This window comes from Colias eurytheme, chromosome 23, assembly GCF_061535395.1.
Source record: "Colias eurytheme isolate Ceu_HAF_F1 chromosome 23, ilColEury1 Martin Lab GWU primary, whole genome shotgun sequence".
NCBI lineage: Eukaryota > Metazoa > Arthropoda > Insecta > Lepidoptera > Pieridae > Colias > Colias eurytheme.
Window position 1 is genome coordinate 3,194,921 of NC_143002.1, and position 25,423 is coordinate 3,220,343.

The following is a 25,423-nucleotide window of genomic DNA, read 5'->3' on the forward strand; positions in this document are numbered from 1 at the left end:
TTTATTCTTATTTAAGTTAAATAATTTCTTTTCTATAAACGCTTCATTCTATAAATAAGTATTGTAGACTATGTTATCATATCTTTAGAACAGAAAAACAAATAGGTATAAACCACAATTTCAAGTGTAAATGACTTCAAAGCAATTAACATTACCGCGTTTTAAACCAATTACAAAACCACTTCAAAACTCTTGTCCCAAACAAATTCTTAAACCATTTATTGATCTTTGATTGAACGTCTCAAAGCTCAGATATCGGTTACCTATCTTAATCTCGAATTTTAATATTCCGAATATCATAATCCAGAAAACGTTTGGACATTTTTTCATAACCCCGAATTTTAAAATTTCGAAGTTTTGTTTGCCATATAATCGCAACTCCGAATTTCATTTGCCCATTTCTTTATTTGTTCGACGTTTTACAATCCAGACGAATGAGTTCCAGACATACGAAATCTAAATGCACAAAATCCAGATGACCGTAATCCATATGCACGAAAGCCAGATTTTTAAAACACAAATTTTTGAAATACAGTTAATTGATATCCAGACAAACAATGTCCAGATTTTTGAAATTCAAATAAACGATATCCAGCAAAACGTAATCCTTCCAGGGGGTCGCCGCACGAACCTAACCTAACCTTCTGAATAGATTTTAACACTTTAACCTTTCTGTAATGGGCAAGTAAAACAATAGCGAGTCGGTTCTGGCACTCGCCGGCCGCTGCCGCGGCACGCTCGCTTCGCTCGCTCGGCTCGTGCATGGGGGGTCACAGTTCAAACCTAACCTAACCTACTGAGTCGAATTTGACACTTAAACCTTTCTGTAATGGGCAAGTCAAACAAAAGCGAGTCGGTTCTGGCACTCGCCGGCCGCTGCCGCGGCACGCTCGCTTCGCTCGCTCGGCTCGTGCATGGGGGGACACAGTTCAAACCTAACCTAACCTACTGAGTCGAATTTGACACTTAAACCTTTCTGTAATGGGCAAGTAAAACAAAAGCGAGTCGGTTCTGGCACTCGCCGGCCGCTGCCGCGGCACGCTCGCTTCGCTCGCTCGGCTCGTGCATGGGGGGTCACAGTTCAAACCTAACCTAACCTACTGAGTCGAATTTAATACTTAAACCTTTCTGTAATAGGCAAGTAAAACAATAGCGAGTCAGTTCTAGCGTGGGGGTCGTAGTTCAAACCTAACCTACTGAGTCGACTTTGACACTAAATCCGGTCTGTAATGGACAAGTAAAACAATAAATTTACTTAGTGACAATATTTATTTTCAGTCGATAGTAAAGGTATAATCACGATTGTATGGAAATCAAATAAAAAGATTATGAAAATCTGGCAATAGTTTATCTGTTATACGATTATATGGGAACCAAATAAAAAGATTATGAAAATTTGGCAATAGTTTATTTGGAAAATGGTACGATGGGAAACAAAAAAAAGTATTCTGAGAATCTGGAATAATGAGATCTGGATTATGAGAATACGGGAAACAAAAAAATACTTTTTAAAAATCTGGTTTTGGTGCATCTGGAAATTGATTCATCTGGGAAATTAAAAAAGGTATTTTAAAAATTTGTCATTCATTACATCTGTCTTTTATAAGTTCTAACAACCGTTTTCGGGGTTTTAAGATTCGGGTTATAGAAATTCGAGTTTTTAATAGGTTACCTCAGATATCAGATAATCTCAATTTCGAGGAATTAAGGCGATTACGATTACGTTTATATTCAGATTATTGCAGAGATATTCAGAACTCGTATCTAAAGGATATTAAGTACAAATTGAATTTATTTGCAAAAATACTCCCCGCGGCTTAGCTGTAAGGCACCCGTTACACGCTCAATCCAGATCACGATCCAAGTCAGGTGGCAGATTGACGAATCTTTATGTGGATCGTCGCGACATTAGATGGTCAATCCAGATCATATCAGTCCACTGTTCGACATTGTCAAATGCACACGCATTCACAACCACTAAATAGATCTGAATAAGAACAAATTTTGTGCAGCAATAATTATTGCCTGTTATTTGAAAAAACGCGTGAAGAGGAAACGCTGGGTTAAACCGTGGCTACTAAAAGGAACATCTATACACATTCGAACTTGTTAAATGAAATTTATAGTACGGAAGAGGAAGAGGATTACGCAAATTACTACAGGATGAAGGAGGCATGTTTTGATCATCTGTTAAAAATGGTTACACCTGTGTGTTGTCGTCCCATACCATCGCGCTCCGAACGCAGACTGACGTAATTTGACAGCATGTTACATTACACGATCAATCTGGATCTCGATCAAAGGATCGAGATCGTTGATTTCTAAAAATCTAGATATTTTCTGATCAGATTTTACGATCCGTCAATCAAATACATTACACAGTCAATCTGGATTGAGATCAATGATCATGATCAAGGATCCCATTCTAGATTGAGCGTGTAACGGGTGCCTAAGATGTTCAGCGAATATTCATTTATTGGGTACAATTGAGTTGGGAATTGTAGTTTCATATATTATATTTGCGTTGGCGGGAAACGTTCTACGAGGAATCAACATCGCACAAGCCTAAAAAACTATTTGAGCATTCAATCAATGGATCTTCCCAATTTCCTACAACCGTATCTTGAAACTCAATAACTCACGATTACTTTGAAGTTTATTTTAAAAATTACTTGAGATTTTAATCAATAGACTTTCAGAATTTTCAATTACATTGCTCTTCAAAATCGACAACTCAAGTTGTTTAAACAATTTTGGATAATACATTTTTACATTGGAGAGATAATACATTAGAGAGCTTTTGTTGTTTATTATCAATTTGTGTTCAATTTGGGAATAAGAACTAAATAAATAGATTTCGCTATTGTCCCTAAAATAACATTAGCAAAATAGAGTAACGTTTACATATCTTAATTCGTTTATTTTCCTCCACTTCATGAAAAGGAAGATCTCCTTATTTATAGAGTAAATCTATAATTAATTCTAATGTACTGTGATAACCAACAATAATATAAGTAAAAAAGAGTCACGTCGAAATGTTGCTAAATAGCTATAGGTAATTTACTTCAGTAGCTGTTTCGCTCACGATAATCATGCCATCTTACTGTGACGTCTTAAATGCATAAGTGTACCGTTTTTGAAGATCGAATGTTTGTATTCGTAACCTATCTACACCTTTTTACTTATAATATCATTGAGGGTAACATACAAAGTTTCAAGAAAAATGCACCTTATTAACAGTGGTTAAAATAACTATCAGTTATATGTTGTGCAAAGGGGAAATATATGAGAATTATCCGACAAGCTGAGTCAGACGCAATACTGCAACGTCATTCTATTCTATTGAGGCGATGTTCGATCGTGATGTGATATGATTAATTGCAGAGTAAGCTTAAAGGATTTGTTCAGAGATATTCAAGAATCGTTCGTGCGTGAACTTCCTCCGTTAATATAGATTAAGAATGTATTAGAGAACATAGAAGAATTAGGTGTGTCAGGTAATTGATTTGTAAGAAGGCATTGTACCTATGTTACATAAATGTAGTTTATAGATACGAAGGGGATAATTCTTTTCATTCTCTGTTAAAATTTAATACCAGTCTTATAAAACTATCCGCAAGATACCATAATTAATTTGGAGTTACGCCAATTCTCTTTAGATTTAACCAGTTAGTAACATTGATGCTATAAAATAAATGCACTGGAAAAATTACTTGCAGTTAGTTTCCTAAACTTCAAATTTTAAATTGGAGACTGATTTTTTTTATTATTTATACGTTGTATTAATTAATAATAGGCACAATCATTTCAACAACAAATCTTATTTAGCTCATATCTACTAAAGTCGTAACAACTGAAATTAATTCAAAAACATGATTTTCTGATAATAGAGGATCTTAGGCTTATAATAACGTTTCGTTTTAAGCATAATATTAATGTACACAGTACACACATCTCACGTGTCTTTGAGAATGAAATTGAAAATGTCGTGGAGGGTTGTACATTCATATCTATTGTTCACAGTGCTTTCGGGATTAGGATAATATAATATATGAAGTGTTTTTAGGGTTCTGCAGTCAAATTTTAGATCCATTTTGGTTTTGTATTATTTTTTTTGTGTTTTATGTTTATCTCGAGATATGGTAATAGTTTATTTCATACAGTATCATAATTCTAAATATTGGTTTGCTCAATTGCCAAATAATGTATGTGAATGGAACAAATAGAACTTATGATATCGAAAATTTCTAGTAAATACAAAAAATATTTGTTATTTTCGAACACACACCATTAAAACAATTATTTTGTACGTATAGAACTTTTAGCAGCTACTTAAATACGACTGGCACTCCAAAACTTAAACTTGTCAGTCTAGCCATATTACTCTTATCTTTTAAAGTTACACAGCACATTGAAGCATTTAACTGTTTACTTCTAACTTAGTTTAAAACAAATATTTTTACTGTTATCACAAGTCTAGACAGAGAATTTAGTATAAGCCACTCGGTGTAAAATTATTTTACCTTCCCCGCAGTGTTTGTGGATTAAGTCCATAATCTTATTGAAATTGGATTTTAAAATTGGCTAGCATTTTGTATAATGTTATCTTGTAAAACATAAATCGTATGTGTCGTGAAGTCTATGATATAAGATATAGGATCATATCGTTTTAACTTATTTTAGCTATAGAATGGAAAAAATGTTATATTTTATTGCTGTTATGTTTGTTGTATGTTTATTGTAATGTTTTTATGTTAATTGCGGCTGGGTAACATCAGTTAATCCGTTCTATAAATATGTTTATTTCAAGTATATAATATCCCATAGTTTTCAACATTCTCTTCATCAATAAAATAATTACGTTAGCATGGATTATCATCAATGGCATTAAATAGTGAATAAGACTTAAGTTGGTACTAAGAATCTACCAATCTGTTAACACGAGAAAACTTAATAATATTCCGAGAATTCGTAAAGTTTAGACATTATCCGGAATACAAAAATCGCAAATACAAGCTAATAACGTTCTATCACAGAATAATAACTAGTAGCTAGCTAGTTCTATACAGAAATTCAATAATTATATCCTTTATGCAACTTTTAAGCTTTCCTAAATATTGTCAATACGAAATGTATGTATGTTCAGTTAGGTATCGTTCCAAAATAGTTGATTAAAAATTTAAAAGATAAAATAGATCTATATACTTATAATATAATCATAATTTAATAATTATAGTTTATATCGTTTTAAGAAAGGAGGGAAATTCTGAATTCGTCGTCAAGAATTTTATGCTATAAGTTTCACAAATTGTTAGACAGATCATTAAATTTATCATTTTTTTCACGAGAATACCAATATTTTCGATTACATTTCCAAGTTAATCAAATAATAAGTAAGGGTGATCAAATTTTTAATACCCTCCCGGGAGGTAAAGGTAATCCAACTACAGTGATTGCCCGGAAAAGTTCATATTACAGTTTCAGGAAATACGAATAAAGTACGTCAATATGGAATAAAATATTTTAATCCAGTCTGTAGGTATTTATGCTCTACAAAAGGTGGCGTAGAAAATGTTTTGAAACGATATTGTTTAGGTATGAAAGGTTAATCAAAATCCAAGTTTTCGACCTTGACGGACCCAGGCGCTAGCCGCCATCTTGAATTAAAGATGCTAAAATTAGGTATATTTTAAATAACTTCTCAATTGTTTACTAAATCACAAAAGTGTCTATGAGGGGTTCAAAGAAGACAAAATTACCTACATTTTTTTCATACATGATTATTCTGTAAGTCTTAAAGGTAAAAAGTTACAAGCGACGGAAATAATAATATTTGCAGAAATCATATAATTTTAATTTTGTTTAAAAATTGTACAGCTATCATTTTTTAATTCTCTTTGATGGCCCGGGCTGGTTAATGGTGGCTTCTTCATTATCGTCGCTGAAATTTTCTGTTTCATTGTCTGTATTTTTAGTTTCCAACCCTGAAATTTCGTCATCATGACCAGAAGAAATCGAAGACGCTGGAGCACGCTTTCTAGTAACTTTTTACGGAGAGGACATGGATAAGGAATCCTTAGAAGATATCCGATATGAACGATTCATAAAGTTATCAATAAAAAGTAAATTTAATCGACGAAATTTCATGGTTGGAAACTAAAAATACAGACAATGAAACAGAAAATTTCAGCGACGATAATGAAGAAGCCACCATTAACCAGCCCGGGCCATCAAAAAGAATAAAAAAAGATTGCTGCACAATTTTTAAACAAAATTAAAATTATATGATTTCTGTAAATATTATTATTTCCGTCGCTTGTAACTTTTTACCTTTAAGACTTACAGAATAATCATGTATGAAAAAAATGTAGGTAATTTTGTCTTCTTTGAACCCCTCATAACGAAAATCGAAAATCGAAAACTTGGATTTTTATTAACCTTTCATACCTAAACAATATTGTTTCAAAACATTTTCTACGCCACCTTTTGTAGAGCAGAGGCTTTTACATTTCCCCACAGACTGGACTATTTGTTTCGTTGAATTTAATTATTTAATGAATGCAGAAAGACGAGATTTTTGATGCAAAAAGCGGTTTCGCCTGCTGAAAATGAAGAATTTTTTTCTAGTGATTAAGCTTTTTTAAATGTAGGGCCGATATGTATGTTTGAACAATTTTAGCGTTTAAACAGATAAATATTTAAAATATAAAATTCTTCTGAATAATATGGAAAATATTATCATTATTTTTAAACATGTTTAAGATCACAGTAATTATATCCATGATATATTTATCAGGATGAACAGAGAAAGTAAAAATTTAATTAATTTTCACTCCGTTATGCGTGTCAAGTGCATTAAAGGTCAAATCTGTAACTTTTACCCCGTCTCGTTCAATTTATTATTTAACATCAATTTGAGCTCAAAAAATAAATAATAAATGCCTGTGTATGTTTATTACTAAATGTAAATAAGCTTAATTTATTTTAAATGATGTGAATAATACCTATTGGCCTAGTTGAAATTTAAATCTATGCTAATGATACAAACATAACCAAAATTAGATGTAACTTATTTAAACAACAGAAACGTTTTTAATCCATTTGATTTTAAAACTTATTTCCATCTGATTAAATTACAATCCCCAACATTTAAACACAAACGAGGTCAACTCATAAACATTACGGCAATAAAAGTAATATTTAACGTAACGTAACGCTTCCCAGTTTAACCTTCAGAATACACCAGATAAAATTATGACATCCGCAAAAACACTTCCACTACAATAGCGAAATATAAACGTCCCGACGACTCATTGTCGCGAATCTCAGCGAACAATACCCGGACATTTTCTCAATCACCATAACAATAGTGTGAAACCAATAGCTTCGACGCTTTACAATTTTCTCCAAGAAATTTAATACTCTCTTCCTCTTTGTTACAGATTTTCTCAATAAATGACGTGAGAGAACGCATCGTACGGTGATGAAGATTGAAACATCCAACACAAAATGGACACGAAAAGCAATCAAAGACGAAGAACGGAATGGAGGTTCACAGAAAGAATACTATTAGTCTCATTGTATATAATTTGTTTAAGTGTCAAATGCAACTCTCAGACTCACAAAGATACTGAAAGTGTAACCAAAACTAATTTAGATAGTACCTTAGAATCTAATGCCTGCCATAGCTGTTCTAATAGTCAAATGCATGTAGATGTAAATAAAGTAAATGATAAAGACGAACCAGAAAGTGTAATGGGTAATTTAATAGATTCTATAAGTACGTTTTGCGAGAAATACGTGTTTGTTAATAACACAGAAAGACAGCTGAGCGAAGTTTTGGAAAATGCAATAGACGACGCATTGACAAAGGACAGATATGAAATATTTGAAGGGGTTGAAATTAAGTCGCTAAATGTAAGCAAATCAAACGATAAGAAAGAGGACGCAGAGGCGAGAGCACTGTTCAGTTCATATACATATGAATACAGATTATTCAAGAAGGTGAAAGATTTTATAGATACCCACATTCTGTCCATCAATTTACCGAAAGCAGCAAGGGTGATAGGATTCAGATGTAAGTATTATTCAAACTATATTTATTTTACCGCAATAAACTTTCCCTACGTTTTATTGAGAAACAATGTGTTTACATTCAGATTTAAACATAAGGAAAAGCATCACGTGGTATGTCGGTCAATCAGAGGTAAAGAGAGTAACTTTACTTGATATGACTCATTGAGAATTATGTCACGAAAGTACCTACTTTTAAAAAATAATATCAGCACATGTCTAGCTTGCAAACTAACATTTATATGAATTTACCATAATATATTTTTCAGAATTATTGTAGTCACGATAAATAAACAGCTTAATGTATCCAATCATTTATCACATTTATTCGCGCCCTTTTATTTCATTATATACACTGTTAATCATTTATACAATTTAGGTAAAATTAACGGTAAAAACATACGATTAAACCGGCGGTGTTTAAACAACAATCAGCCCCTTTTATGTAAATTCTAAAAAATTAAAAGCGTCATTTACGTAATGAGTATAATTAAACACCGTCCAATGTATAAAGCTGAGCTGATTTATGAAAGTTACGTGGATAAATTAACAACAGATTTACCGCCCCTATTATATGGAAATTATAAACCAAATATCCTAAATAAATTGTAATAAATCCAAAAGTTTGTATAGCAAATGAATCGCTTTTGCATGTACGGAAACGATTTCAGGTAAATTTTGTAGATACATTTTAGAGAGATTGATTATTATTATAGACCAAACAACAAACACTGGTTGTAGATAAATAGTCATATAAACATACCATTTCCCTTAATTTGAAGTGTACTCTCACTAAATAAATGTTTGATCAATGTATTAGAGCTGGAACCCGCGACGTCAATCGCTTTATCCGAGTAAAAAGTAGCCTATGTGCTTATCCAGACTATAATTTAACTCTACTAAATTTGTAAATTATGATTACAATATAATAAAAATACGGACATGTTTCCACAACGCTACGTCTAAAACTCAAACTGTGCTCACGTACTATTATATCCTAAAGCAATATTATTTCCAGTATAAAAAAATACAAAAAGTGACAGCGCTATAAATGTCATCTAGCGCCATCACTTTCTCACACTGGATATAATACTGCTTTAAGACATCAAGCCCCGAGGAAGTTTTTCCTTATAATATCAGTTCACAAACCTCCACGTGTATAAGATTAGGATGTTAAAAATTACTTATATTCCGTTGTTACAGCGTTCGGCTTGAAGAAATTCTTCCTTCCACTCCTAATAGGCATGCAAGTTTTCAAGAGCATCCTTCTGGCGATGTTTTTGCCCAGTATATTGGGCAGCTTCGGGAAAATCCTGGGAAAAGGTAAGGACTTTGATAACTTTTCCAATAGAATCGTTGAGTTTTCGCTTTGGCGAATTCATTGACTTTACTTTGAATTGGCATTTGGGTATTTGCTTTGCGTTGATATGTGTTAACATTTCTTATAGATTTGTAAATATATAGTATTGTGACTAAATGAAAAATGTACGTTTTTTTATCGTTCTTGTTTTTCTTTGTCTTGATATAACAGAAGTTATAAAGGTTTAAAAGTTTCATTTAAATACAAGTAAACTAAAACTGTAATAATTTTCTAAAGTATTGTGTAAGTTCTACTCTCTATTGAAACAAAAGACGCTCTTTTAATATAAATAGAAGCGAAAATATCTCATCTTTATTTGCCTATTGTTTAGATATTTTACAATATTTATAATATCTTTAGAACAGATTTCTTATATCTATATACAGGGTGTACCAAAAAGTAGTGATGAACGGAAGCTGAGAGGTAGAGGACCTAAAGGGCTATCCGAATCACCCCCATGTATGTTATGCGATTTTTCGTATTTTCGGAGTTATGACGTTTTTTTCAATTTTTCACCTATCGCCGAGTACGATGATATTTTCACTCATGCTGACGTCAATGATTGCGGAAGATGCTTGATTTTTTTTGTGTGCTAAGCTGAAAGATAGGCCAATTCAGTATGGTAACATTTACTATCGTTAGATCTTTGAATGGAATAAAAAAAAGAATTAAATGGCAAGAAAGATAAAATTACCCAGTATGTTCACCACTTCAAGGGCCCGTAAAAAAATAAAATCACATAAAAAAAGTTTTCCGTTTGACTTTTAAAAACTTGCTCTATCTATCAGATAGCTACCCTGAAAATTTCATTTAATTATTCAGAAGGCTTCAATCGAAAAATTTAAATCTAAATGTGGTAAGTGCAAAAATTGAATTAACTTGATGATCATTAAAACCAATAAATAGGTGTTTAATTACCAGAAATTTTTAAAATAACCCCGCTGTTGCTCAATGCAAGTGCGACATCACCGTAAAAAGTTGTCTTTTGAATGTCTGAATGCCCTTTTATCATTTTTAATGGTTTCTTCTGCTACTATGAATTTCCGGGTTATTTCGTCCAAATTGTGGCAGTCTCTCGTCTTTGTAGTATCCCCAAGGAAAAAAATCAATAGGGTTTATGTCCGGGGGCCGTGCAGGCCAGGCTAAAGGGCAAAGATACCCTGAAAGATGGATTGGTCGTTGCAGCCTGCGCATGCGCCGGTGATGCCTGCCTTAAAGCCTGGCCTCCACGGTCCCTCGACCTAAACCCCATTGATTTGTTTCAATGAGAATACTAAAAAGACCTCGGCTACTTGAGAAAATGTCACAATTTGGACGAAATAACCCGGAAATTCATAGTAGCAGAAGAAACCATTAAAAATGATAAAAGGGCATTCAGACATTTAAAAGACAACTTTTTACGGTGATGTCGCACTTGCATTGAGCAACAGCGGGGTTATTTTAAAAATTTCTGGTAATTAAACACCTATTTATTGGTTTTAATGATCATCAAGTTAATTCAATTTTTGCACTTACCACATTTAGATTTAAATTTTTCGATTGAAGCCTTCTGAATAATTAAATGAAATTTTCAGGGTAGCTATCTGATAGATAGAGCAAGTTTTTAAAAGTCAAACGGAAAACTTTTTTTATGTGATTTTATTTTTTTACGGGCCCTTGAAGTGGTGAACATACTGGGTAATTTTATCTTTCTTGCCATTTAATTCTTTTTTTTATTCCATTCAAAGATCTAACGATAGTAAATGTTACCATACTGAATTGGCCTATCTTTCAGCTTAGCACACAAAAAAAATCAAGCATCTTCCGCAATCATTGACGTCAGCATGAGTGAAAATATCATCGTACTCGGCGATAGGTGAAAAATTGAAAAAAACGTCATAACTCCGAAAATACGAAAAATCGCATAACATACATGGGGGTGATTCGGATAGCCCTTTAGGTCCTCTACCTCTCAGCTTCCGTTCATCACTACTTTTTGGTACACCCTGTATATAATAAAACTAAGTCGATAAAATGTGCGTGCCGATAAAACTTAAAAAGGAGTCCCGACACGATAAAGGGACTTATGTGGTGTGATAGCCCTTTATCCCCCCTCGAACAAGAAAGTTCCCGTTTTAATCTAAAGGGCATGTTTTTAAAGATATAAGGGACTTTCCGACCATTCAACTTGGAACTTGTGTGTCTCCATAGTTGTGAGCCATTGCAGCATGTGTAGTAGTGGCGCGAAATTTAAAATTCCAATTTCAATAAAATCTTAAATTTAAATTTTGTGTATTTATACGTCATTATTTAACGTATATTTTGGAGTTAAAGCGACATAATTTTAGTTATCCAAATTAATTCTCAAAATATTAAAAAATTTAGGTTTTTAAATTTCGCGCCTTTACTACATACGCTACCGCTACAGAAGCTAGAAAGTTCCCGTTTTAATCTAAGGGCGTGTTTCTAAAGATATAAGGAACTTTCCAACCCTACATAATGGCGCCATCTGTTATCGAATATTTGAACTTCATTCAGGACAACGATTGTTTGGGTTGCATTTCCAAAAGCGTTGCGAGCAAATTTCAATAAAGTCTTAAATTTAATTTGTTGCTATAATAAAGTTATTAAATTTTGTGTATTTGTACGTCATTAGCTAACTTATATTTTGGAGTTAAAGCGACATAATTTTAGTTATCCAAATTAGTTCTCAAAACCTTAAAAAATTTAGGTTTTAAAATTTCGCGCTTTTAGTACAAATGCTACCGCTATAGAACCTTTTATTATGGCGGACGATAGTGACCAGAATACTCTAGAAGGTGTGAGAGAGAAAATATTTTCAAATTTTCTCGAATATTCTAGAGCCTAGCTCTCTGAATATATAAGAGCACGGTGTCGCTCACCAGAGTTAGTTTAATTTGAACAGCGAAACGAGCGATTTCAAAACGAAAATAAGAGAAGTTATCTGTGAGCCTTTATTTAGAAGTATCACGTGTGAGTATTTTTAATAGTGTGTTTAATTAACTCTCGATTTTGAAACGAAATAGAAATAAGTTATTTGTGGGTTTTTTTCGTGAAATTTCCTTATAATATTAACAACATGTAACCCATCAAACCCAAAACAGCTATGGGACTCTTTCAAAAGGAGTATGAGTGATGATATATTGTACCAAGTCCGACAAGCTAATCCTGAACTGACTATAGAATTCAATGACGAGATCTTCAATGAAACACTCATTCGCTTAGAAGATAAATGTTTAGCAATAAATAATCAAGCCTAAGTAGAACTTGGAATGCCAGCACCACAAAGAAATGCTTTTAGTGTGCTAAACTACGAAATTATGAAGGAAAAAAGTTACAACATCAATCAACTACTTGAATACAATGCTCACAACTCTCAATGACAATAAAAAAAAAGTTTACGACGTTATAATGAGCCGGATAAATAACGATATTGGTGGAATTATTTACTTGGACGCACCAGGAGGCACCGGTAAAACGTTTCTCATAAATCTAATACTGGCGGAAATACGTGCTAAAAAACTCATCGCACTGGCACTAGCATCATCTGGCATTGCAGCCACACTTATGGAAGGAGGACGATCTGCCCATTCTGCCTTACAACTACCATTGAATATAGCCGAACAACAATTCCCGGTATGTAAAATTTCAGGAAAATCTGGACGTGGTAAATTCTAAACCAAGCTAAAATTTTCATCTGGGATGAATGCACCATGGCCCATAAAAAATTTATAGAAGCCATGGACAGAACATTACAAGAATTGCGAAAAAACTCTGAAATAATGGGAGGAGCTCTACTCATACTCTCAGGAGATTTTCGACAAACACTTCCAGTTATTCCCAAGACAACATCAGAAGACGATATCAATGCATGCTTGAAAAAATCACATCTCTGGCTACAAGTCCAAATACTGCAATTAACAAAAAACATGAGAGTTGAATTATCAAGAGATGAAACAACAGCACAATTTGCTAAAATACTTTTACAAATCGGCGAAGGTACATATCCTACTGACCAAACGACCGGCCTCATTGAACTTAACAGTGATTTCTGTAATATAGCCACTACTGAAGACGAACTAATCGACAAAATTTATCCAAATATTATTCAGAACTATACTAATGCAGAGTGGTTATTTCAAAGAGCAATTTTGGCCACTAAAAATAATATTGTTGACGATATCAATTTTAATATTCTGAAGAAAATACCTGATGAAGAGAAAATATATAAATCGATCGACACGATGGTATCTATTGAAGAAAGTGTCAACTTCCTCACTGAATTTCTAAACTCTTTACAAGTACCAGGAATGCCATTACACTGCCTTCGTCTGAAAATTGGAACTCCAATCATACTACTCAGAAATCTCAACTCCCCAAAATTATGTAATGGAACTAGAATGATCGTAAAACAGCTATCGAATAATATCATTGAAGCTGAACTTATTTCTGGAAAGACCAAAGGACAGACAGTATTTATACCTAGAATACCACTGATCTCTTCGGAATTGCCATTTCAATTTAAAAGACTGTAGTTTCCAATAAAATTAACCTTTAGTTTTACAATTAACAAAGCGCAAGGACAAACTTTAAAATATTGTGGCATTAACCTCAAAGAATCCTGCTTCTCTCACGGTCAGCTATATATAGCTTGCTTCAAGAGTAGGAAATCCGAAAAATTTATGTATATATACTCCGGACAATAAAATGAAAAATGTTGTTTATAAACAAGTATTGTAAATAATGAGAAAACGTTTTCAATAAATTTTTTTTTTACTTTTTACGTCATAGTTTATTTTTTTATTTCGACTCTACCACGTCATCTCATATCAACTCCCGGGCGAAGCCGGGTTTTTTAGCTAGTAATAATATAATAATAATTCATTCATTTATTCAAGTAACCAGGACTCATCTTTGTTAGTAACAATTAATAACTTAAAAATTATGTTAGTAAAAATACAATTTATTATGACTGCTAGAAATGCACTCCACCGCTACAAAGCTATCAAGGAAGCAGACAGTTTGCAGCTGCAGTGGTTAATACTTTTACCCTTTTATAATTATTCGATTCCATATTCTATAACCAGCATATTTAATTTACTTTTCATAGAGATATTTATACTTGAACAGTTTTCATTTATTCGTTTTATTATTAAAGAAATATGTTCAGGTATTTTTCAATATAAATAATAAAACCTTTACTAATTATACTGTATACCTACTTTAATATTTAATATTTTCTACTTTTTAAAATTTATTTTCTTAATCCAATAAACCAAAAATCTGTAATAAACAACTTTTATCGATATGTCCCTTTTTTTTTTAAAGTTATTATTGTCATTTTACTCATTAGGTAAAGGGCTTTCGATATCAGTTAATAGCTTTTTTATATCTGCAATAGTTACGGAATAATCGCCTGTGCACACTTAACGATTACACCCTGTATAACTACACAACTTTCTTTTAATAATATTATTCTCATAGTATTACCTGATTGTGAAAAGAGTAATGATTTTCGATTGTATTTATCAGAATTATGCTAGTGACATAGGATACATGAATTAGCAGCCGGGTTTTATTGTTTAACCAGCTTCCGCCCGCGACTCCGTCCGCGCGGATGTCCGTCTTCGCGTGGATGGTTTATTTCTCCATTTTGAGTAACTCTGACAATGATATCTTATAAAAAAAATGAATCCACTGCGGTGAACGCAACATGTGTTCGCGGTTCTACAGAACAACGTCTATGGATAAAACTGAAAAATTAAGATTTATTTTTTTTCCACGTATTTTTAAGCTATTGTATAGCTTCTATCGCGGGCCTTGAGCGCGGGGACTGAATCCAGAAATTCCGTAACGAAAAAACCTCACGCTCCCCACTCCGACGGGCACGGAGGTGTGGCTTGAAGGCATGCTATGCAATAGCTTTACCGCGGCAGTCCCCGAGTGCCACACGTCGTTTTTCCAGGATAAAAAGTATCCTATTTTATGCCCAGGATAATAAAGTATAATTATACCAAGTTTCATTGAAATCGAACCGTTAGTTTTCACGTGATGTCAGCATATACAGACACACAGACAGACAAAATTTTTTTTAATCACATTCGGGTTTGGTATCGATCCAGTAACACCCCCTGCTATTTATTTTTTCAATATTTTCAATGTACAGAATTGACCCTTCTACAGATTTATTATATGTAATAGATAATAACTCTCTTATTACAGGTATATCTCATATCTCGGCAGCTTCAAGTCAGGCTAGTTACCCACCAGCCAATACAGATGAAACTGCTTACAATAATGATAATAAAGACATCATGGGGTACGAAACCAACCAAGCAGGGACGTTCGCCTTCGCACAAGATTACGGGAATATGGACCCTAACGACGCGAATGATCTGTCTAATATTGACATGTCCAGGTAAGGGTTTGTTTGACAGATCATAAAGGTGTAATTGCTATAAAGTAATTGTCGAGAAATTAAGAAACAAAGGGAACATAAGGCAGAGGTTTTAATCAAGCAACTAATGAGCATTCGAAAATTAAAAAAGAGCGTGTGTGCCGAGCACACGTGTCAGAAGTGAAAGTTTGGCAAAATTCAAAGATACCATCGTCACCTTACTCCATGGCGTGACGGTTTGCCATGACGCGACGCAAGATTTTACTCTCAACGAGTAAAGTAGTTTCACTTCAAAATATTCTTGTGATAAGTAATAAATTCCTGTTTTAAATAATTTACAATTTCATCCTCAACTCAAACTCATACTGAAGGTCAAAATTAAAACTTATTTATGTAAAAAAATAGTTCATGTTCCTGACACATTACTTACTTTTCCAAGCCGTTGAATGTAATACGGTTTCTTTAATAAATTTCTTTAATATACCGAGCTTGAACGCAAATTTTTAATATATAAGAAAACACAATACACACGAAGTATTATTTACAATACAATGTACGTTAGAATTATTACTGAAATATACATTATCACGTTCCTCGTATATTTCAAATTCAGTGCTTTTCAGTGTATCATAATATTCTACCAAGCAATATAGAAATTTAATATAGTTTTCTCCATTTATTAAAGTTATAAATAAATACTATAAAGACCTTGATGTTCAGCTAAATACGATAAAACTAATCATGATTGAATGTGTATTTTGGACATAATAATATTTATTTTCTATTATGAGAAATAATATTAGCAATTTCAAACCAAACCAAACTCAGATTATTACCAACATAGTCTTCATCATATTTTGATCTAATATTTCATTAATATTTTGCTATCAAACGTCTTTCGGTCTCTATTCATAAATAATTATAATTTACTTACAAATAAAAGACAGGAAGGAAATATAAAAGGGCAAAAAGGTATTTCTAGTAATTAAATGTAACTTCAAACATTGCTGAAATAAAAACTACCACAAAATTCCCGAAGCATTATTGACTCAATAAATAACGACAGATACAGCCAATCTCAACTCGTCAAACACAAATTGGAGGGAAATTGTACAAACAAGTATGAATCGATAACAAGACAATCCAATTTATTGCCAGAAATGGCTTCGTCACGTCACTTAATTTAGGGAAATGAACATCGTGATTGAATTTAAATGAAATTACACGAGTTGAAAGGGTGTAAGATTAATTAATAAAAAAAAGAATTTAAAAAGTTTGACATAAGTAGTACATACGTCAAGCGTTAATGAGAATGTCATTAAAAAATAAATTTGAATTTGGAACGTTTAAAATATTTTTTATCTGCGACAAAAAAATTCCTGGCTGGTTAGATTGACAGCGCGCCAACTAAAAAAAAAGTTATTTTTTTCCCAGAGGAAATGAAAAGCAAAGCGTATCACTCTTGTATCATTCAACCGCTAAATTATTTTTCCCGGTCGCCGTAAATTGAATTTGCGGTCAATATTCAAACTTACGCTTTTGCGAACAATATAATGTATTTATTTTATTTCAAATTTATTTGTGAAATTTGTTTGTTTAAAAAGAAAAATGTAAACCGATTCGTTTTATGTACATGTATGTGAAGTTAAAAAGTTTGTTATTATAAAAAGTTCAGTGATAATATTCCGAGTAAGTAAAGTGTAATTTAATATATTTTCAGATTCGGCGCAGGTGGACAGAAAGTGACTTATCTTCCGTCCAAAAACAGTTACTATAAGAATCAAATGACAAATAACTATAAGGTATGTTCTACAAATTAATATTAAATACTTATGAGAGAAAAAAATATATAAAATATTGAACAGTTTACACAGCATTTTTTAATTATATTTATTTCTGTATTCGCAATTCGTTTGTTATTTTTCGAATGAATTTTTGCTATTTATCAACTTCAAAAACTATTAAACATTGAATGCTTTGTCAGTGTTAACATAACCTTATTTCCAAGAACCACGAACAAAATAAAAGGAGACCAAACTCGAAATAATTTTTTCCAGAAAAATTGTCGTAAAACCCTGACATGTTTTATTCATTTCTTTTAATTGTTTAAGAATTTATCCTCTCCTTAAGCGATTATATACTAATTTGACCTTAAAACCTGAAAGAGGCTTTAGAAGACCTAAATTAGTATAATTAATGGACATTAACAAGGGTTCCTATTAGATCCTTCTTTGAATATTAAAGACCTGATTTAATACGGGGACTTATAATTATTATTGAGTTAAGAGTTTATTTAAAACAATGTTCTTATTTATTTAGAATCTATATTTTGGCAGAAAATGCTACGAAATGAGAAGCCGTTGTTTTTGTAAAGTTTAGATAGGTTATTAAACTTGAAATGAAGTATCTAAATTGTTCTGTAAAATTCAAAAGATTTTCTTATCTAAATCTATATAAATACGATACTCTGTTTTTATTATTAAAATCACCTAAAATAATGAAGAAGTTAGAACACTCCGTGAGTGGCACGTTGGCATGTTGAAATATGGCTAATTAGCCACAATTTACTTCACTTGCCTCTTTTTGCTCACGATACGTCTCATCGTGTGTATGTGTTAACGGAAATGTATGTAATCCGTCATTGTATAAAATTCCTAGGAAATGTATGTAATTCCTAAAATCGCACGGAAATGTGTGAAATAAATTATTTTATGCACATTTCCTAGGAAATCTATACATTTCCTAAATAGGATTGTATAATCCGCCGTATTACAAACGGCCGGCATTTTGTTATATGCCGAAAATTCGTAATCAGAAATTTTTGGTTTGGATAAGGGGGTGGGTTAGGTTAGGTTCGTGTTTTTTAAAACTACACAGAAATAGGAGCCCCACGAAGTGGGGCTCCGTCGGCTCGCGACCGTCTTTTTTGTATAATTTTGGAAAAAGTCAAATTTCGGCATATTACAAAATGCCGGCCGTTTGTAATACGGCGGATTATACAATCCGACTGCGACATGTACCTACACGGAGACAGCGGGACGAGGGGACTGATTACTTACCAAATGATTTGATTGAATATAAGTTGATTTAAGAAATGTTTATTGGTAAGATAATATGAACATATTATTATTATTTTACAATAAGACTGTTACCCGATTGTCTCAAAAAGTGCTATAATAGAAAAAATAACAACGTGTTTTATTACAGAAATCATTTACTTTATACATTTCCTAATACGATATTGGAATTATATCTACCTATACAATTCCGAGGAAGATTATAAATTTCCTAGGATATCTATATTCTATTCATTAAATAGATTATTAAACAATATTTTATACATTTCCTAAATGGTATCGGAATTGTACACATTTCCTAGGATTTGTATACAATTCCTTGATTTCATACATTTCCGGTAACATATTATGTACATGTTGTTTTTTTTATGATCGAATATTGTGTTGGTAATCTACACTTTTTTACTTATGTAGTAACCATATCCCACTTATAAAAATACAATTGTGTATAACCATAAAATAATACCACATTCTAATAATAATTTCCAGAACTTCCAGAAAATTCCAGCATCTTCTATGATCCTGAGTAATTACGATCCGTTTTACTCGCCACTGCTCTCGCGTTTGGACGGAATCTTCTCGAGTCTTGGTAAGTTTTACTACAAAGTTCATTGGAAAGTTGTATTGGATTATGTTATCTATCAATGTTAACTGTATAAGGGATGATTGTTAGGGAGAGGGATAAAGGGATGATTGTTATATGGGTGGTTAGGTTATGTTTATTTGTTTTTTATTGTCTTTCAAATCAAATTCAAATACATATGTTTGACTGAGTTTTATTCGCTTATAAATACTTAAATGGTTATTAATAATATCAACTACGAATATTTTTTCTACTATAGGTACATTTGTCTTAAGAAACTTATCATATTTTTCAATAATTTTAAAGATAAAAAAGTAAATACGTTGAATCATAGTATTTAGTTTTATAACATTGAAAAATGAATAGGCTTCTAAATATTCTAAAAATAATAGCGGTTGAAAAGGACGTGTGTTCGAATCCCGCTTCACCATCGAATTTCTCTATTATCTAAAATCTAATACGTTTATATTAAAAACAATTAACATTTCCATTCCAGGTCTAGCCCCAACAGAAACTTCAACAGAATCCCAACAGATCGGAGGCCAGACCCTCAGCGATGTGAAACTAGAATCTTGTAGAGAACAACTTATATGCTTGATGTATGCAAATCCGGCAAAATACGCGCCGTACAGTAACCTCGTGTCTGCACAGTTAAGCAGGTTTGTATGATAAATCTATATCTATACTATAGTAACATTATAAAGCTGAATAGTTTGTTTGTTTGAACACGCGAATCCCGGGAACTGCTTGTCCGATTTGAATAATTCTTTCAGTGTTAGATAGCCCATTTATCGAGAAAGGCTATATATTATATAGGCTAGATATCATCACGCTAAGACCAACAGGAGCGGAGCACTGCGGTTAAAACCGCGGAGCACAGCTAGTGTATAATAAAATCATAGAAAAGTCAAAATTGTGCATTTATATTTTTTTTAAGTCGATATCGAAGCCAAAAATATAGTTATTAGAATTTTTGTCTATTTGTCTGTATGTGCCTTAAAAATATGTGCATTTATTTAAAATTTTGCAAGAATATTACTAACACATTGGGTCAACAAGGCTATCTATATAGCATCACGCTAAGATAAGAGCGGAGCAATGCGGGTAAAACCGCGGGGCACAGCTTGTATAATATAAGTGTGGAGATAAATGCACTGTAAATTTCTTTGCTTATCAGTTCGGTAAATTGTGTTGACGAAGAAACTAATTTAGACTAGGAAGTCTAAATAACATAGGAATTCTAGATTGGTATTTTAATCTGAGATGCTGGCGTTGGTTACCAAGAAAAAATACTTATATACAACCAAGCTCTTTTTGCGTCTATTAATACAGATTAAAAACATGTTTACGTGTTAAAAAGTAAATTACAATGTTTTGTAAAAACCTTTTAAAAAATAAGGCGTAGGCTGTTTTGTAGGCGTTTACGATAATGACAAAAACATCAAATCTGTAAATAACTGTAAAGAAAAGGAAAATAAACTGATTTAACTTCATTAAAATGGACGGAATTAACACACAAAAAGAAATGTAATTAAGAATAACAACTGAAAATTTTCCACAGAAAAACAGACTGTTGCTGATAAATTATAGGTATTAAAATATAGTATTGGAACTGTTTCAAAAGCTATTATTAGCTTTATAGCAACCCTATTTGACTGTTTGCAAAGTTTTATAAGTTTGATTTTATAAAAGTTGTAAACAGTGAATGAATATATACATAAGTACTTAAAGAATCTTAAAAATAACTCACAATATTAAAAAAGACGTGTGGCACTCGGGGACTGCCGTGGTAAAGCTATTGCATGCTATGCCTTCAAGCCACACCTCCGCGCCCGTCGGAGTGGGGAGCGTGAGGTTTTTCGTTACGCAATTTCTGGATTCGGTCCCCGCGCTCAAGGCCCGCGATAGAAGCTATGCAATAGCTTAAAAATTAAATATTTTAGTGGAACTGATAAATTTTATTCAGTTGAAGCGTAAAAGATTCCTTGTAAAATTATTATTAAACTGCAAATGAATAAGTCAGTAATAAGACGAAATTGTTTTAGAAATAACCAAGCGAAAAGATATTTAATGGAGACAGAGCGGCCTGAAATTCTAAAGTCTATTACAAACTATTATCATCTTAAAACAGCTTTGTCTTGTTTAGACCCTTCATTGTCACCTTATTCCAAAAATTAACATAAATACATATTTAGTAAGTTAAAGTGGAAATTTTCACTCAATTTTAATACTTTAAATTGATAATACACAAAGAAACTAAGGTAACAAAATTGCTCGTAAATCCGCAATTTCCTAACTTCAAGACACTTAGAAGCTGTTAAAAGTTAAAATGAAATAGGTAGGTACTCAATGATCATTTGGTGTGATTAACTATTTCATTGTGTTATAATCTGATCAACGTAAGGCTAGGAAGGCAGTAGATCTTGTTGTTTCGCATCAAAGAAGGATTATCAATTTTGGGATAAACATTCGGTTTTAGGTTTAATATTTTTGAGTTTTGACACTTCTTCAGAACTGTTTTGTGATGGACATCACGTATCAGTTGTTTTTTTTTATATTTATATTGTGTAGGTAGCTAATTAATTAAAATAGTATCAGTTTAAATCAGTTGTCATCAATTGTGTACTCATATATTCAAAATAAAATCAAGTAACATGATTATTATCTACCTACTAATAATATTTAGATTACATGAGCGAACGATTCCAAAATCAACCCTTGAAAATGCACATCACTTGCGCATCCATCCAAAATTAAAAGACATTAGATACAAGAGTTACGACACATACTCAATATCTATATTATTAATTATAGTATTAGATACCTATTTTATTTTAGAATTTTATTACTTTATTATATATTTATTTATTATTTATTACAGAGAACTAAACGAACTCCGTCGCCCGGTATCCGACAATCCCGAAATACTTCGTTTCTTTAGGTACATGAGAGCCGCTAGACGTGGCCAAGAGGGTGTCGACTGTATACAGGCCAACCCAGCTTGTACTGTCAATACCCCCACACATACTATGATCGCTGCTTACCATGATATTAATAAACTTGTGACTGCTAGGAAAATACATTAAAAAAGTCTAGAAAATGTATAAAGGTTACATTGTATTTTTATTTCCAGAAATGTTAAAAATACTCCTTATTTTTAGCAATTCTGGGAAATAGAAAAATTGTAGGTATGATAAAACTAACATTGTATTGTCTTTATAGAAATGTAAAATAATTTTATGGTGGATAGGCGTTGATGAAATACAATTTCTAAGTATTTCCAAAAATGTTTATTGAAAATTTGTTTGTGGAGTGTTTTAAATGTGTAGAAATAGTTCGATAAAACTTTAGAAATTTCGTTGAATTGTATAAATGGTAGTAAAATAGAAATTTCGGTAGTTTTTTAAACAGATCAAGTCCGACTTTATTGTTTTACTTCGACGATTATTTCGTAGAGGCGACGCGACGTGTGCACAGCTCAATTAGATTGAAATTACCAATGTAATATTATGTTATTAATGATTTTTTACATTTATTTATAACATTTTATATTTATAATAGTCGAAACATTTAAGTATAGATTAAACATCTAAGATTAAGTTATTTTATTGTGAAATATTATTCATTGCATTTTTTATATGTTAAGAATATCTATTTTTGCTCAATTTTCTCACACGCTATTGGTCACATTTTTAAATCATGTTTCAATAGACAATATCATCTATATTGAATATCATCAAATATTTGATAGAATTTTAAATATAACGGGGCTTTACCTAATCGGCCCTCTTCACAATGGCCAACGTTGGACCAGTAGAGGCAATCACGATAGTGTAGGACCTAAAATATGATCGGCTTATTCGGCCGTCATTGCAGATGTTTCATAATCGCCGTAATGGCGGCAAACATCAACGATCATTTGTTGGGCCAACGCTGCCAATTGTGATCAGGGCCCAAAAGGTTCTAAAATATAAACTAACTATCCCTCTTAACTCAAGTTTCTTGTATATTCAACAACTACATCTTGTATTCACAAGTTTGCAGGAAGGTCTAAAACTTAAACTAAGTATATGGTAAATACCGCACTAAGAAGTGCAGTGTTAAAAGCTACCACTGACGATACGTCCATTTAGTGTTACATAAATAATAAATTACTAGTTTAAAATTACATTTATTTTGGTGCAAATTTGATAAAAATCGGATTTGTGGTTTGGGCTGGAAAAAGTAACAGACAGACAAGCTTTCGCATTTATAATATCCATATCCATGTCTTACCTATTTCTCTTTTTTTCTATAAATTAAAATTAATTAGGTATTTCTCATATGCATAAAAGTAAAATGCTGGACATAGGCTTTTATTTATTTACATTATTATCTCTTTGCATAATTATGCAAAGATTATGCACACAATTGTGTGAATTACATAAATATGTTTATTATTATAATATTTTGTTAATAAGACCATATTATTTTGATTAATTTCGTAAAGCTCAGTAGTTTTTAAGTTTTCTGTACATATAATAAGATAATTCTATATTAAAATATTTAAGAGTGATTGTAATTTATTGTATGAATGTTTGCGTGTATGTTTTGAAAGTCTTTAGTATATTATAAAGTTAAATAAATTTTCTAAGAATGTTATCTTAATTGTGCCTATTTTAATTGTACATTATTTATTTATTTAAACGTGAAGGTATGTTATTTATTTTTGGTTATAGTCATTTAATATGAAATATATTTTTGATTCCAAATGATGTGATTTATTGTCCTGCTTAGTTTTTCCTACACTGCCTATTCTTTTTAAGCTGTTTTGCGATTTTTTACATTATCTGCAGATATTTTTAAACCTGCGAATTCCTTAAAAGAAATATTATCAAATCGTATTGATGGCTTTTTGGTTATAAAAAATAAGCTTCTCCAACTCGATTTAATAAGATACACATAGTTCTATACTTTTGTTATCGGATTATTGACATGAGAAAGAACGAAGTTGTACGAACAACAAGGTGATATATTCATAAAAATTTATTGTATCAAAGTCCGATCGAATCATGATCACGTAAAATTTGCTTTGAATGTTTGTTCAAACTTTCTTTTATCTACACTAGGAAATTCAAACTTTGAACAGTAACACATAATTTGAGTGGAGACATTTCAGCTCAAACCTGATTGCCTATTGGAAATGGTTTGCAGTTGCAATTATACATACCTATTACCTACATATCGTTATAATAATATGATATGGTACCTATAATTGCTTACTAGCAGGATCCCATATGGCTTCACTCGCATAGACCTCGTTTAAAAGTAACCAATGTGGTTTTTCAAACAAATCTATCTTTGTACAAAATTGCACGCAGATCCGATCATGTGAAAGAAAGGTAAAATATTAATAAGTCCTGCAAACATACATTTTTACAAACTGATCTTCTTTTAGAAAATAATATCGTTACAAAATAGGTAATGACAATAATGTTTATGATTCATAAACAATCAATATAATGGATACAAAGTTCTAATTTATACACTTTATTTTCTTACCTCTAAAATAATCGAATAATAGAAAAAATTCATACAATTGAAAATATCATTAAAACTCTTTTAAAGAATATCACGTGTAGCACGCAATTTTTCACGCAATTGCTTCCTACTTTGTTGAATAATAATAAATACAAACTCATATTTTCTTCAAGCATCTCATGATGGTTGCGGATAATCTTTTCCTTCTGGTGACAATATACCTTCCTTGTATTAAAAAGAAATAACAATATAAATCATCTCTATTTTGTGAAGAAATAAATAATTCAGAAAATGACTGAAAGACTGTGTGCATCATAAAAATATGATAGATTAATCTCAAGTTCTGTAGCCCAAATCTACCTACTTTACGAAAAAGTGCCATCGACCCAGACAAACTTTTAACAGCATCACAC

The 25,423-nt window shown here is 32.0% G+C and overlaps 1 protein-coding gene across 1 annotated transcript in view; it reads left to right on the top strand.

Annotated features, from left to right (window-relative positions):
* Osi24 (Protein) overlaps positions 1-22,825 on the top strand; it is a 67,645-nt gene extending 44,820 nt beyond the window's left edge. Inside the window, exons 2-8 of the mRNA XM_090115584.1 lie at positions 7,443-8,077; positions 9,277-9,396; positions 15,656-15,851; positions 17,551-17,632; positions 19,397-19,496; positions 19,987-20,149; positions 22,372-22,825. Coding sequence (XP_089971710.1) covers positions 7,510-8,077; positions 9,277-9,396; positions 15,656-15,851; positions 17,551-17,632; positions 19,397-19,496; positions 19,987-20,149; positions 22,372-22,576 — 1,434 coding nt within the window. The 5' untranslated portion in view covers positions 7,443-7,509 and the 3' untranslated portion in view covers positions 22,577-22,825. The remainder of the gene's footprint in view (positions 1-7,442; positions 8,078-9,276; positions 9,397-15,655; positions 15,852-17,550; positions 17,633-19,396; positions 19,497-19,986; positions 20,150-22,371) is intronic.
* The last annotated feature ends 2,598 nt before the right edge of the window (positions 22,826-25,423 follow it).